Consider the following 15,498-nt stretch of genomic DNA (forward strand, 5'->3'; position numbering starts at 1 on the left):
TACTACTTCTCCTTTTACTACTACTTCTTATTTTACTACTACTTCTTCTTCTTCTTCTTCTTCTTCTACTACTACTACTACTTCTTCTTCTTCTTCTTCTACTACTACTTATTCTTCTTTTACTTCTACTTCTTCTGTTACTACTACTTCTTCTTATTCTTCTCCTACTACTTCTTTTTCTACTACTACTTCTTCTACTACTACTACTTCTTTTCCTTCTTCTTCTTTTTCTTCTTCTTCTTCTTCTTCTTCTTTATCTTCTTCTTCTTCTTCTTCTTCTTCTTCTTCTTCTTACCTACTCAGTGGCCTAGTGGTTAGAGTGTCCGCCCTGAGATCAGTAGGTTGCGAGTTCAAACCCCGGCCGAGTCATACCAAAGACTATAAAAAATGGGACCCATTACCTCCCTGCTTGGCACTCAGCATCAAGGGTTGGAATTGGGGGTTAAATCACCAAAAATGATTCCCGGGCGTGGCACCGCTGCTGCCCACTGCTGCCCACTGCTCCCCTCACCTCCCAGGGGGTTGGGTCAAATGCAGAGGACAAATTTCACCACACTTAGTGTGTGTGTGACAATCATTGGTACTTTAACTTTTAACTTCTACTACTACTACTACTACTTATTTTACTACTACTACTTCTTCTACTACTACTTCTTCTGATTCTTTTACTACTCCTTCTTCTGTCACGTCATCGTCTTCTCCTTTTACTACTACTTCTTCTTATTCTTTTACTACTACTTATTTTTCTGTTACGTCGTCTTATTCTCCTTTTACTACTACTTCTTCTTATTCTTCTGCTAATACTTTTTCTTCTTCTACTACTACTACTACTACTACTTCTTCTTCTACTACTACTTATTATTAGTATTCTACTACTACTTATTTGTCTTCTACTTCTTGTTCTACTTCTTCTTCTTTTTGTTCTTCTTTTTCATCTTTTACTTCTACTTCTTCTACTTTTTATTCTACTACTTATTTTTGCATTCTGATGCTAACTTTATAAACTTCTTATAATCCACCGGCACAAAATCCAAATACTAGATGTTAATGTTTTGTTGAGGAGAGTGTTATTGTCCTCTGCCTCCTAGTTACTGTGGTGAAAATGGATTTTGGAGCAATAATTTTGCCTCTTGTTTAAGTTTGGTGTGAACCTGCCATTAGTTGTGTTCTTTAAAGCAACAGTAACTTTAGAGCCGTCCCTCCTTTATTGTGGCTAATTGGTTCTAGGCGTGACCGTGGTGAACAAATGTTTGCAAAGTAGGATTGTTATCAATAAATCAAATATTGTCATCTATAAAGCATAAAAAACTGTTTACAACCATCTTAATGAGGAATGTCTAAAGTGCGGCCCAAAGCATTTTTTTTGACGGCTTGTGGCACATTCTAAAAAATACCAGTACAGAAAAATCATTAAAAAAGTGGAATAAAAGAACAAACAGGTGAAATGCAACATGAAACTTGAAATATCTGATGCATGCGACGGCCATGTTGATATTTGTTATTTTTTAAACCAATACAATATTTATATTTTTTAACCTTTAAGTTCTCAGTCATAAAAATGTTAAAAATAAGTCAGATATTAATTTTATTTTGTCAACGCTTAAATCTCTAGATCTACCTCAAATCTACAGTAACTGTTGATAACAAGTTTTGTTTTGTTTTTTGTTAGGTTTTATGCCCTTTTTGTTAAAGAAAATCCTGTTTTTTAAGGCAAAACCCAAAATATGCAATATTTCCCCCAAAACATTTAAAGGTAGAATTTTTGACCTGAAGTAACAAATTATTCGTAACAACATGGATTTTGATTCATTATCATTTTTTGAGCAAAGACAGTTTGTAAAAAATTTTAAAAAAAAATCCCACTATGGGATCCAAAAGGGTATAAAAGTGTTAAAAATAAGTAACACATTATTTATTTATTTTTTACTTATAGTGCTTAAATCTTTACAGCAACTTCAGATCTATTCCTCGGTTATACGTTTTCATTTTGTGTCGGGTTTTAATCTGTTAGTTTTATTCCCTTTTTGTCATAGAAAACATATTTTTTTTATGGCAAACACAATATTTTCCAGCAAAAAATATTTCAAAGTGGAACATTTGATGTGAAGTAATTGGAGCCTTCAATAGGTCAATATTTCATAACAACATCGATTTTGATGCATTATAATTTTTTCAGTAATGATAGTTTTAATTTTTTTTTTAAATCACACTAAAGTTCTTAGGGATCCAAAAGGGTCCCACACATGAAAGTGTTCAAAATAAGTAATAAATTATTTATTTATTTTGTACTTATAGTGCCTAAATATTTACAGCAACTTCAGATCTATTTGTAGATTATACATTTTTATTTTGTGTTCGGTTTTATTCTGTTAGTTTTATCCCCTTTTTGTCATAGAAAACATACTTTTTATGACAAACAAACAAATATGCAATATTTTCCACCAAAACATATTTCAAAGTGGAATATTTGATGTGAAATAATTGGAGACTTCAATAGGTCAATTATTCATAACAACATTGATTTTGATGCATTATTATTTTTTAAGCAATGACAGTTTTAATGTTAAAAAAAACACACTAAACTTCTCAGAGATCTAAAAGGGTCCAACGCATACAAGTCTTTAAAAATAAGTAATGCATTATTTATTTTTTTACTTATATTGCTTAAATCTTTACAGCAATTTCGGATCTATTCTTCGATTTCAAATGTTAATTTTGTGTTGGGTTTTTATCTGTTAGTTGTATAACCTTTTTGTCATAGAAAACATATTTTTTTATGGCAAACACAATATTTTCCACCAAAAAATATTTCAAAGTGGAACATTTGATGTGAAGTAATTGGAGCCTTCAATAGGTCAATAATTCATAACAACATTGATTTTGATGCTTCATTTTTTATAATAGTTTTGAAGAGAAAAAACAGTATTTTATGTTGGCTTTGTGTTATCAGAGTCAACATTGCAACTTGTTCTCCTTAAATTTCACCTACCGTAATTTTCGGAGTATAAATCTCACCGGAGTATAAGTCGCACCTGCCGAAAATGCATAATAAAGAAGGAAATAAACATATATAAGTCGCACTGGAGCCCGGCCAAACTATGAAAAAAACTGCGACTTTTAGTCCGAAAAATATGTGTATTTGCTCTTTTATTCCACTTTTTTTTATTATTATTTGTTTTGTACTAATATTTTTAGAATGGCCGCACTTTGGACACCCTTGACATCAGACATATATCATTTGGGCTGAAATTCATGTTTTGGAAAAAAAAAAAAAATGCTATATAGAAAAGAAAATATTGTAAAATACTGTAACGGACTAGAATTTTCACCAGCATTGACATGACATTCACAAACATATCCGTACAGTGAATTATTGTTGTTATATAATAATATCACCACCTACTTTACATAGGTGTTGGCGCTCTCATAAGTCAATGTGAGCGTTCCTTATTGGTCTGTTTGTCCTTGAACAAATGCACATTTTGTTAGTTTCACTTCGCGACTGAAGGGGGAGCCCTGGAGCAAAACAGTATGTGATCTCAAATTCCAGCGCATGCCGTGTTCATTTATCACCAGTGACGTGTTGACGCCCGTCTAACGTGTCTACCCAATCATGTGCGTGTGCGTATGCGGGTGTGTGTGTGTGTGTGTTTATTCGGACCTTGCTTCATTCAGGTACATCTTTGCCACCACCGGCTACGGCATCGCGCTGCAAAAAGGATCGTACTGGAAGCGACAGGTGGACCTGGCGATTCTGGCCATCATCGGAGACGGTGAGGAACACTCGCATGCATAGTGTTGCACTCTCTCTCTCTCTCACACACACACACACACACACACACACACACACACACACACACACACACACACACACACACACACACACACATATTCTTGTATTTGTGCCTCCCTCTTTAGGAGCACCCATTCTAGATATATAAAGATGTGTATTTACAACATTAATAATATATACCAACTATGCAAATATAAAAAAGCTTGTGGTGAAAAATGAGTCGGAATTTCACAAGAAAAAGGTCACAATTTCACAAGAAAAACTTAGAATATCGGCAGTGTTCTAATAAAAGTCGTGATTTTACTCAACGCAAGTCAAAATATTACGAGAAAAACTGAACATTTGCAATTGTGCAATATTATTCATTCATTCATTCATTCATTTTTATTTATCTCCTTCATTGATGTGCATCTTTGATCGATAGACAATTATACCACAATTATTCAATTATACATTTACACACCAATGCCTGAGAAAGAGCAGGATGAAGAAAAATCTTATATTTTCCTGCCCCCTTCAACATAACACGTAGTCTTACTTAATGATATCATATAAACCAACAATTACATCCAATTATAACGAAAACAAACAAAAAAACACAACAAGTGCAAAACTTCATGAAGTACAAACCGAACAAAAAAAACAAAAGTAATATACACCTCTCGGGATGATACAAAACAAATACAAAACCAGGCAAAAAATAAGTAAAATAATAAATATAAACCAAAATGTAAACACTTATGGCTGTCCATGTGATCTTATTGTTCTGTCTTTATATATTGTTTTCAATTGGAATATATTTTTACAGTCTATTATCTCATTGTAAAGAGAATTCCATAGTTTAACCCACACCACTGATATGATAAATAAATAAATAATAAATGGGTTATACTTTTATAGCGCTTTTCTACCTTCAAGGTACTCAAAGGGCTTTGACAGTATTTCCGCATTCACCCATTCACACACTGATGGCGGGAGCTGCCATGCAAGGCGCTAACCAGCAGCCATCAGGAGCAAGGGGTGAAGTGTCTTGCCCAAGGACACAACGGACGTGACTAGGATGGTAGAAGGTGGGGATTGAAACCCAGTAACCAGCAACCCTCCGATTGCTGGCACGGCCACTCTACCAACTTCGCCACGCCACCCATTTGTTTTAAAGTTGTCCTTGAATACTGATGTTGGAAATGACCTTTTCTTCTACGCTTTTCATTCTCAGAAGTGATGACAAACATTTTTTGTAAATTTGCTGGTAATGTTTTACTTTTAGCCTTAAACATGACACATAATGTCTGTAACTTTGCTAGCTCCTGAAATTTCAATAAACCCGAATTAATAAATAATATGTTAGTGTGTTCTAAGTAATCTACTTTATGAATAATCCTTATAGCTCTTTTCTGTAGTTGATACAATGCCTTTATGTTACTCTTATATGTGTTCCCCCACACTTCCACACAGCAGCTGATATATGGCAATATAAGTGCACAATACAATATACGCATTGCCTTATAATCTAACACATATTTTACCTTATTATGATAAAAGTTGGAATTTTACTCAATAACAGTCGCAATTTTACAAGAAAAGTGATAAAAGTCAGAATTTTTTAAATGTCAAATGTCACCATTTTGCATTAAAAAGTAATAATTTAACATAAAAAAATAATAGTTTTACGAGAAAAACTGAACATTTGTGCATTATTATGATAAACGTTGGAAGTTTACATTTTGGCAATTTTATGAAAAGAGTCGTCATTTTACACGACAAAAGTCACAATTTTATAAGAAAACAGTAAAATGTTGGCAATATTATAATAATAATCGGAGTTTCAAAAAAATTTCACTATTTTACCAGAACAACCAAAAAATTGGCAATATTGTGATAAAGGTCAGAATTGTATATGACAAATGTCACAATTTTTCACTAAAAAGTAATAATTTTACATAAAAAAGTAATAATTGTACGAGGAAAGATTGCAATTTTACAGAAGCAGAACTAATTTCAGAAATTGCTCCCAATTCTATGAGAAAAAAAGTCGACACATTGTGAGAAAAAGACTGCTTTTAGTAAAAAAAAAATGTATTTAGAATTTTGTGTGTGTAATTGTTTTTTATTCTTCAATATTTATTTCAAGTTATTACTGTATGTATCTATATACGTACATATGTATTTATTTATTTTAATACATTTTGGCCAAAGGGGGCACATTTCAAATGTCTTACACACACTTGTTATTTCATATGTTGACCAGAAGGGGAGCACTTTTAAAAGAGACACACAGTCAATTTGAAAAATCCCTCCTTTTTGGGACCACCCTCATTTTGATAGATTTCACCACCAGGGGTGCAAATGAGACATTCTCTATTAGATGCAATGCTTTTCTTTTATTGGGACCATGATTTATGTCCTCACTTGCTCACAGGTTGAAATATGGAAGCTACTTTTCCCTGTTGATGTCTCAAGAAGGGTGGAAATACAAGAACACACACACACACACACACACACACACACACACACACACACGCACACACACACACACATTCACGCGCACACACACACACACACACACACACACACACACACACACACACACACACACACACACACACACATTCACACGCACACACACATACACACACACACACACACACAAACACACACACACACACACACACACACACACACAAAGTGTAGCCTGATCTGCTGACAACACAAAATCGAGGCAGTGAAGTATAAATAGGCGTTTGATGTTTTTCTGGACAAAAAAAGGCTTCTTTAAAGCGAGTAAAGTAGGCAAGGACTTCTACTAAATCCACCCCTACACCACTAGATCTGTGTGTCTCTTACATTCGCACAATTTTTCATTCTTTTATTACCTCAGCCTTAAAGGGGAACTGCACTTTTTTTGGAATCATTCACAATCCCGATGTAAGACATGAACACATATGTATACACAAGTATATAATGTAGTAACAGACACCTTCATAACAATATGTAATATGTACAATATACACACTGCAAGTATATATATATATATATATATATATATATATATATATATATATATATATATATATATATATATATATATATATAATGTAGTAGCAGACACCTTCATAACAATATGTAATATGTATAATATACACGCTGCAAGTATATATATATAATGTAGCAACCGACACCTTCATAACAATATGTAATATGTACAATATACACACTGCAAGTATATATATAATGTAGGAACAGACACCTTCATAACAATATGTAATATGTACAATATACACACTGCGAGTATATGTATAATGTAGTAACATACACCTTCATAACAATATGTAATGTGTACAATATACACACTGCAATTAGGGCTGGGCGATATGGCTTTTTATTAATATCTGGATATTGTTAGGCCATGTGACGATACACGATATATATCTCGATATTTTGCCTTAGCCTTGAATGAACACTTGATGCATATAATCGCAGCAGTATGATGATTCTATGTGTCTACATTAAAACATTCTTCTTCATACTGCATTAATACATGCTCATTTTAAACTTTCATGCAGAGAGGGAAATCACAACTAAGTCAATTTACCAAAACTGTATTTATTAAACAGTTATGAAGCAGTGGCACAAACATTCATGTAGTTGCCAAAACAGAAAGTGCAAGATTGTCAGAGACATTTTAAAACAAGCTATTAGTGCACTTTTGTGCATGATGTCACTAAGATCACATTTCAAAACAACACTAAATTAAAGTGCACTTTTTGTACAGAACGCCACTACAATAGTTTAAAACAAATAAAGTGCACTTTTGTGCATGATGTCACACAAGATTTTTAAAAAACTGTCAAATAAAAATGAGCTGCATAATAGGAAATCAAATAGTGTATGTCCTTCGCTATGTGGTAGGTTACTGCGGACGTTATCTCCTTCTGTTGTTGACTATTTTTTTCATACTGTGTTGATGTGGAAATGGTTGCTTGGGCATTTTGTGGGTGTGGCACCGGCTGGAGATGTTGACATGCAGAGTTCCAATCACTCTTCATTCTCTAGCGAGTGACTTTTCAAACGATGGTACAAATTAGCAGTGTTGCTACTTTTTGTAGCAACACTTTTGCCCCACACTTCACATATTACGGTTGTCTGTTCGACATCTTCTCGCTTGAAGCCAAACCACCGCCAGACGATGGACCCCGTGCTGTTTTTCTTGGAATTAATTCTTCCTTCATTTGTTACCAGATTCGCACCTTCTCTCTCTCGTATTACCACTCGCACCGCACCGCTAGCATCACAGCTAACGTTACCCATGCCGCTACCTCTCTGCTCCGCGAGAGCGTATGACGTTGCACGTGCGACAGTATGTGACGTATGTAAGAAGGTGCGCTTGTTTTATGTCTCTGTGAGAAGGACAGACAAGAAAGAGTGAGAAACGCCTGTAGTGTAATGCCCACAGCTAAAAGCAAATGTATGAGTAAGTATACTCGAGTATCACAATATAGTAATTTTCTATATCGCACAGAAACAAACCCGCGAGTATATTCGATATATCGCCCAGCCCTAACTGCAAGTATATATATATAATGTAGTAACAGACACCTTCATAACAATATGTAATATGTACAATATACACACTGCAATATATATATATATATATATACAGTATATATATATATATATATATATATATATATATATATATATATATATATATATATATATATATATATATATATATATATACATATGTATATACATATATATATATATATATATATATATATATATATATATATATATATATATATATATATATATATATATATATACATATGTATATACTTGGTATATATATATATATATATATATATATATATATATATATATATATACATATGTATATACTTGGGAAATGTATAGATGGGTGCATATATATATATATATATATATATATATATATATATATATATATATATACATATGTATATATATATATATATATATATGTATGTGTGGGAAAAAAAATCACAAGACTATTTCATCTCTACAGGCCTGTTTCATGAGGGGGGGTACCCTCAATCATCAGGAGATTTTCATCTCCTGATTTTTTTTCCCACACATACATATATTGCGCTCTACTACGGTATCGAGCACTATTTTTTGGATAACCTTATTAAAACATATATATATATATATATATATATATATGCACCCATCTATACATTTCCCAAGTTCCATGTACATAAGGAATTCTGGACTTTAGGTTTTGTAGTCACGAACAAACAAAACAACTAACAGAACAGGGGTTGAAGTAATCCGTCTTGCCTTGTTGGAAGTAACAATAGTCCAGTAACGTGCATCCAACCATCCACCAAACGCGGCTTGTCCTCAGGGTCACAAGTAAGTTGGAGCCGAACACCCCCACAATCAATCAATGTTTATTTATATAGCCCTAAATCACAAGAGTCTCAAAGGGCTGCACAAGCCACAACGGCATTCGCGGTTCAGCGCCCACATAAGGGCAAGGAAAAACTCACAACCCAGTGGGATGTGAATGACTATGAGAAACCTTGGAGAGGACCGCAGATGTGGGTAACCCCCCCCCCACACACACACACACACCCTCTAGGGGAGACCGGATACAATGGACGGGCAGAGGAGAAAGGAAAAGAAACGGCAGATCAACTGGTCTAAAAGGGGTTCTATTTAAAGGCTAGAGTATACAAATGAGTTTTAAGATGGGACTTAAATGCTTCTGCTGAGGTAGCATCTCTAATTGTTACCGGGAGGGCATTCCAGAGTACTGGAGCCTGAATAGAAAACGCTCTATAGCCCGCAGACTTTTTTTGGGCTCTGGGAATCACTAATAAGCCGGAGTTCTTTGAACGCAGATTTCTTGCCGGGACATATGGTACAATACAATCGACAAGATTGGCTGGAGCTAGACCCTGTAGTATTTTATACGTAAGTAGTCAAACCTTAAAGTCACATCTTAAGTGCACAGGAAGCCAGTGCAGGTGAGCCAGTATAGGCGTAATATGATCAAATGTTCTTGTTCTTGTCAAAAGTCTAGCAGCCACATTAGTTGAGGGTCTCCAAATAACCTAAAGTGGGTTTTTGGGATGATTGTGAAGCTTTTGGGATGAGACTCAGCAACTCCAGATCTGAGGCCCTCTGGGCTGGGATTGAGGTCTTATCCCAGGGGGAGAAGTCCCAAGTAGGGCTGGGCGATAAGGACCCAAACTGATAATGCGGTATTACCTTAGGTTAGGAGCCTCACTCTTGTGCGCGGGGATGAATGTAGCTGTTACTCGTTCACTACGGCTGTTAAGTTTAAAACTACTTTTCAGCCATCCAGCCGCTATGCTAGCTTAGTCTGCAAGGGCTAAACATTTGACAGACCGAGCGAGCAGCAGAGAGGAGCTATTGCTAGCTGATATGCTAAGTCGCTAACAGAAATAAATAACATAAACCTGCTCAGTGACCTTGTGGTTAGAGTGTCCGCCCTGAGATCAGTAGGTCGTGAGTTCAAACCCCGGCCGAGTCATCCCAAAGACTATAAAAATGGGACCCATTACCTCCCTGCTTGGCACTCAGCATCAAGGGTTGGAATTGGGGGTTAAATCACCAAAATGATTCCTGAGCGCGGCCACCACTGCTGCTCACTGCTCCCCTCACCTCCCAGGGGGTGGAATAAGGGGATGGGTCAAATGCAGAGGGTCATTTCACCACACCTAGTGTGTGTGTGACTATCAGTGGTACTTTAACTTTAACTTTTAAACAGATGAGATCAGTGATAGTAGCAACAAGGAGAGATGTAGGTTCTCGAGCAAATTGGTGTATGTGTAAATAAAGCTGTAGTCACTCAATTGCATCACTTGGAAGTCGAGAAGTCAGCATTGCGCCGGCAAATAAAAAACAACCACTTTCATACGCATAGTGCGTCAGAGAAGCCTCCGTAAACACGCGAGGGGCATCAGGCGCAGAGAAGAGCAAACGGCCGTAACAAGGGCACATCAAAAGACAACGGTATGGTGGTATTGTCTCAAATATATATGGCTTTCCAAAATATACCAGTATTAACTATGAAACCGGTATACTGCCCAGCACTAGTACTAATTATCTTGGGGTCTTGTTCAAGACATCGACAGACTAATCAGCCGTGGTGAAAAGAGAGCTGAGCCAGAACACAAAGCTCTCGATATACCGCTCGATCTTTGTCCTGGCATCACCTATAATCACGAGCTTTAGGTAGAGATCTATAGGCTACAAGCGACCAAAGTGAGTTTCCTTCATAGGGTGGTCGGACTCACTCTTGGAGGAGCTGAGAGTAGAGCTGCTGCTCCTTCACGTTGAGAGAAACAAGCAAAGGTGGCCTGGGTATCGACTTCCGAAGCCACTGATGCCTCTCCAGCCGGAAGGAGGCCCTGTTTTATACCTAGGACACACCTAAACAGGAGGCGACTGAAAGACCTACAAACCCCAAAACCAGTGATGTTGGCACGTGTAAATGGTAAATAAAAACAGAATACAATGATTTGCAAATCTTTTTCAACTTATATTCAATTGAATATACTGCAAAGACAAGATATTTAACGTTCTAACTGGAAAACGTTATTTTTTGCAAATATTAGCTCATTCCGAATTTGATGCCTGCAACATGTTTCAAAAAAGCTGGCACAAGTGGCACAAAAGACTGACTAAGTTGAGGAATACTCATCAAACACTTATTTGGAACATCACACAAGTGAACAGGCGGCTTAGGTATAAAAGTAGCTTCCATGAAATGCTCAGTCATTCACAAACAAGGATGGGGCGAGGGTCACCACTTTGTCAACAAATGTGTGAGCAAATTGTCGAACAGTTTAAGAACAACATTTCTCAACGAGCTATTGCAAGGAATTTAGGGATTTCACCATCTACAGACCGTAATATCATCAAAGGGTTCAGAGAATATAGAGAAATCACTGCACGTAAGCGATGATATTACGGACTTTCCATCCCTCAGGCATACTGCATCCAAAAGCAACATCAGTGTGTAAAGGATATCACCACATTGGCTCAGGAACACTTCAGAAATTCACTGTCAGTAACTACAGTCTGTCGCTACATCTGTAAGTGTGAGTTAAAACTCTACTATGCAAAGCGAAAGCCATTTATCAACAACACCCAGAAACGCTGCTGGCTTCGCTGGGCCCGAGTTCATCTAAGATGGACTGATGCAAAGTGTAAAAGTGTTCTGTGTTCTGACGAGTCCACATTTCAATTTTTTTTTGGAAACTGTGGACGTCGTGTCCTCCGGACCAAACAGGAAAAGAACCATCCGGATTGTTCTAGGCGCAAAGTTGAAAAGCCAGCCTATGTAATGGTATGGGGGTGTATTAGTGCCCAAAGCATGGGTAACTTACATGTCTGTGAAGGCACCATTAATGCTGAAAGGTACATACAGGTGTTGGAGCGACATATGTTGTCATCCAAGCAAAGTTATCATTGACGCCCCTGCTTATTTCAGCAAGACAATGCCAAGCCACGTTTTACAAGAGCGTGGCTTCATAGTAAAAGAGAGCGGGCATTAGACTGGCCTGCCTGTAGTCCAGAACTGTCTCCCATTGAAAATGTGTGGTACATTATGAAGCCTAAAGTACCACAACGGAGACCCCGGACTGTTGAACAACTTAAGCTGTACATCAAGCAAGAATGGGAAGAAATTCCACCTGAAAAGTTTCAAAAATTGGTCTCCTCAGTTCCCAAATGTTTACTGAGTGTTTTTAAAAGAAAAGGCCATGTAACACAGTGGTAAAAATGCCCCTGTGCTAACTTTTTTGCAATGTCGTTGCTGCCATTATTATTTGCAAAAATAAATTTAGTTTCTCAGTTGGAACATTAAATATATTGTCTTTGCAGTACATTCAATTGAATATAAGTTGAAAAAGATTTGCAAATCATTGTTTTCCTTTTATAATTACCATTTACACAACGTGCCAACTTCACTGGTTTTGGGTTTTGTAGAAGTCACGGATTCCCTACTGATACTGCTGCCGTGCGACCTGGATCGACGGAAGTAAGAATGGTGTTTTTGGAAAGTGGAAGGAAACTGGATCACCTGGAGAAAACGTACAAGTACACTCAAGCAAATACTGCCCGTAATAATAATAATTATAATAACGTACTTGGCAAACAATGATTGCGTCCGGCACTTCATGCGCTACTTTTAAGAACCTTTCCGCCATTAATCAAAGCTCCAAAAGTTATGGCGGAGAAAAGTAAATGTCTATAAATCATAGCAACTGCCCCTGCAAGCTAAGCATCCCTGGCAAGCGTCTAATGAATGCACTAAACCTTTTATCATAATGCAATCATAAAAGCACTTTCTTTGATTAAATGATCCTCTAATTCTTTTTTCACCCCCCGAGTCCTAGATTCTTCCAACTTTTGCAAAACATTTTTTCAAAGTGGTGTCCCACTGAGCGCCCACTCACAGAGTTGAGCTGTACAGCTTTTATGGGCTTTTTAAAATTTGTATTTGTTCCTATCATCACAGAGGACACCGCAAGAAAGGGAAATGAATTGTTTGTTTTGGGGGAAATATTAAAGTGAGACAGAGAAATGATAAGTCCTGAATGAACTGTTGCGGGAAATCAACAAAAGCTTTACGGAAAACTGCACTTTTTTCGGGAATTTTGAGACAAGAACACACGTCTTTCTCTTTTCTGTGCATTCTAAATAGTGAAAAACTGCTAGTAAGGTGCGGGTAAATGGGATTGTTGCGTTTCAAGCTCTAAAAACAAACAAACGGCATATAACTAAGCTAACATCGAGGAACTACTTTTTCTGGCGGAGTTACACATCGCCTTGCTCACGCTGTAAGTGAGTGACCAGCTACTAGCTAGCTTGTGCAGCTAATAACGTTGCTTGCAAGCCGCCATTAAGTAAAGAAGAAGAAAAAGGAGGAGCTTGAACTGCTGGCTCTCAACCAGTGGAACGCGACATAAAACCCGACATTGATTGAAAGTAAGGGTGTCATAAAAAATCGATTATCGATTTTTGTAACAATTCCTAATTGATTAAAAAAAAAATCTATTTTGTTATTATTTTTTTTATCTGTTTTTTGCCAACAAGGCAAATCATATTGTTGTTGTAGATGCCCATATTTGCTGTACAGATAAGTAAGTAATACAAAAATGTATCAAAGCTGTTTGTCTATTTTATGGAGGAAGGGAATTAATCATAGAAGTGGCATCCAATGTTATTAAAAATGTATTGATTCTGAATCGAGAATTGATTCTGAATCGAATCGCTACCCACAAGAATCGAATCGAATCATGCGGTGTCCAAAAATTCACAGCCCTGATAGAAAGCTTTTTTTTTTTACGAGAGGACTATTCTGAATTTAGCAGCTCAAGGAGAGCACAAGTGCTGAAAGATACAACCATCCCTTCAGTCCATATATTAAGTCAATGTTTTATGTTCTTATTTGAATAATTTTAGCAACAGTGCTACATGATAATGCTGAAAGGCTCTCTCCCAGTTTGGCGTCAGTAAAATAGAAAGTGCTCTTTTCGCTGTGGCTGTTGCTTGCTGCTGTGCACTTTGTACAAATCAATATGCTCGGGAAAGAAGTTATAGTAATGCCTAAAATGACCAGAATACATGTTGTCATACATGTTCCATTACCTGCATACATGAAGTAGGCAAAAATATCAAACGGTGTTGGAGGTTTTTGGGTGTTTTTCCGCGGGCTTTATTGGTGAAGTACCGCATATTTGTATACCTAATCGTACTAGCATTTTTTCACTTTTTAAAAGGTACATAAAAGGTAAAGATGGGTTCTTGTCTCACATAAGGATTGTGAATGATGGGCAAAATTATCCAAAAAGTGCAGTTTTTCTTTAGTTATGGCAACAAAATACACCAAATTGATACCAAAACAAGAGTTTTATTATTACCCTATCAGAAGGGACTTATCAAGCCATCGGACTATGCATAACTAATCCAGTGCTTCATGATATGGGTGGAATGGGTGACAAAATCCACGGTTCGGAGGTTTTGTGACAGGGTTTTTGGTTCTGTTTAAACGCGCATTGTTGTTTTTTTTAACAGCCGAAAATACCATATGTCCCAATAATCCACCTTTACCAGTTGTCAGTTGTGTTTTTTACAAAAAATATCTTATAAAACAAAGTTTAAAAATGGCTTGTGAAGCTCTGACACTTGAATTAGCATACACAAAAAAATTAACTAGTATGTGTATAACCACATTATATACTATCAACATAAAATTATCAACCCTAGTTAGTTAAGTCAAAACAAAATGGCAAGGTCGTTGCTTCAAGATTCCCCTCGAGGACGGTTCAGCAGAGACGAAACAACCTGTCAACAACACCTCGAAAGATAAACTCTGTTCCTTTGACACACACACACACACACACACACACACACACACACACACACACACACACACACACACACCATTGACCTTGGCTACATATGCAAACATTCCCCCACCCGCACCCCACGCTCTTGCCACCGCTTCACCCCACCTGGTATGACTGACAACGGGGCAGCGTCCCTAGTGGCTCGCAGCTCCGGGCTGGATGCCTGCCCCCTCCTCTCCCGTTGCAAGTCTTGTGGTTTCTGTGTAAACTGTTTTTGTGTGCTTATCGGCCCCAGTGTGTGCCTCCTCCCCCCATAGGAGCCCAGTCTGAGAT

General features: G+C 36.9%; 1 protein-coding gene across 3 annotated transcripts in view; it reads left to right on the forward strand.

Annotated features, from left to right (window-relative positions):
• Positions 1-15,498, forward strand: part of grin2aa (glutamate receptor, ionotropic, N-methyl D-aspartate 2A, a) — a 486,150-nt gene that overhangs the window by 456,939 nt on the left and 13,713 nt on the right. For all 3 annotated transcript variants that reach the window (XM_061981593.1, XM_061981594.1, XM_061981592.1), the window contains one exon: positions 3,676-3,773. In XM_061981593.1, the coding sequence (XP_061837577.1) occupies positions 3,676-3,773 (98 nt within the window). The remainder of the gene's footprint in view (positions 1-3,675; positions 3,774-15,498) is intronic.

This window comes from Nerophis lumbriciformis, linkage group LG24 (genome assembly GCF_033978685.3).
Source record: "Nerophis lumbriciformis linkage group LG24, RoL_Nlum_v2.1, whole genome shotgun sequence".
NCBI classification, from domain to species: domain Eukaryota; kingdom Metazoa; phylum Chordata; class Actinopteri; order Syngnathiformes; family Syngnathidae; genus Nerophis; species Nerophis lumbriciformis.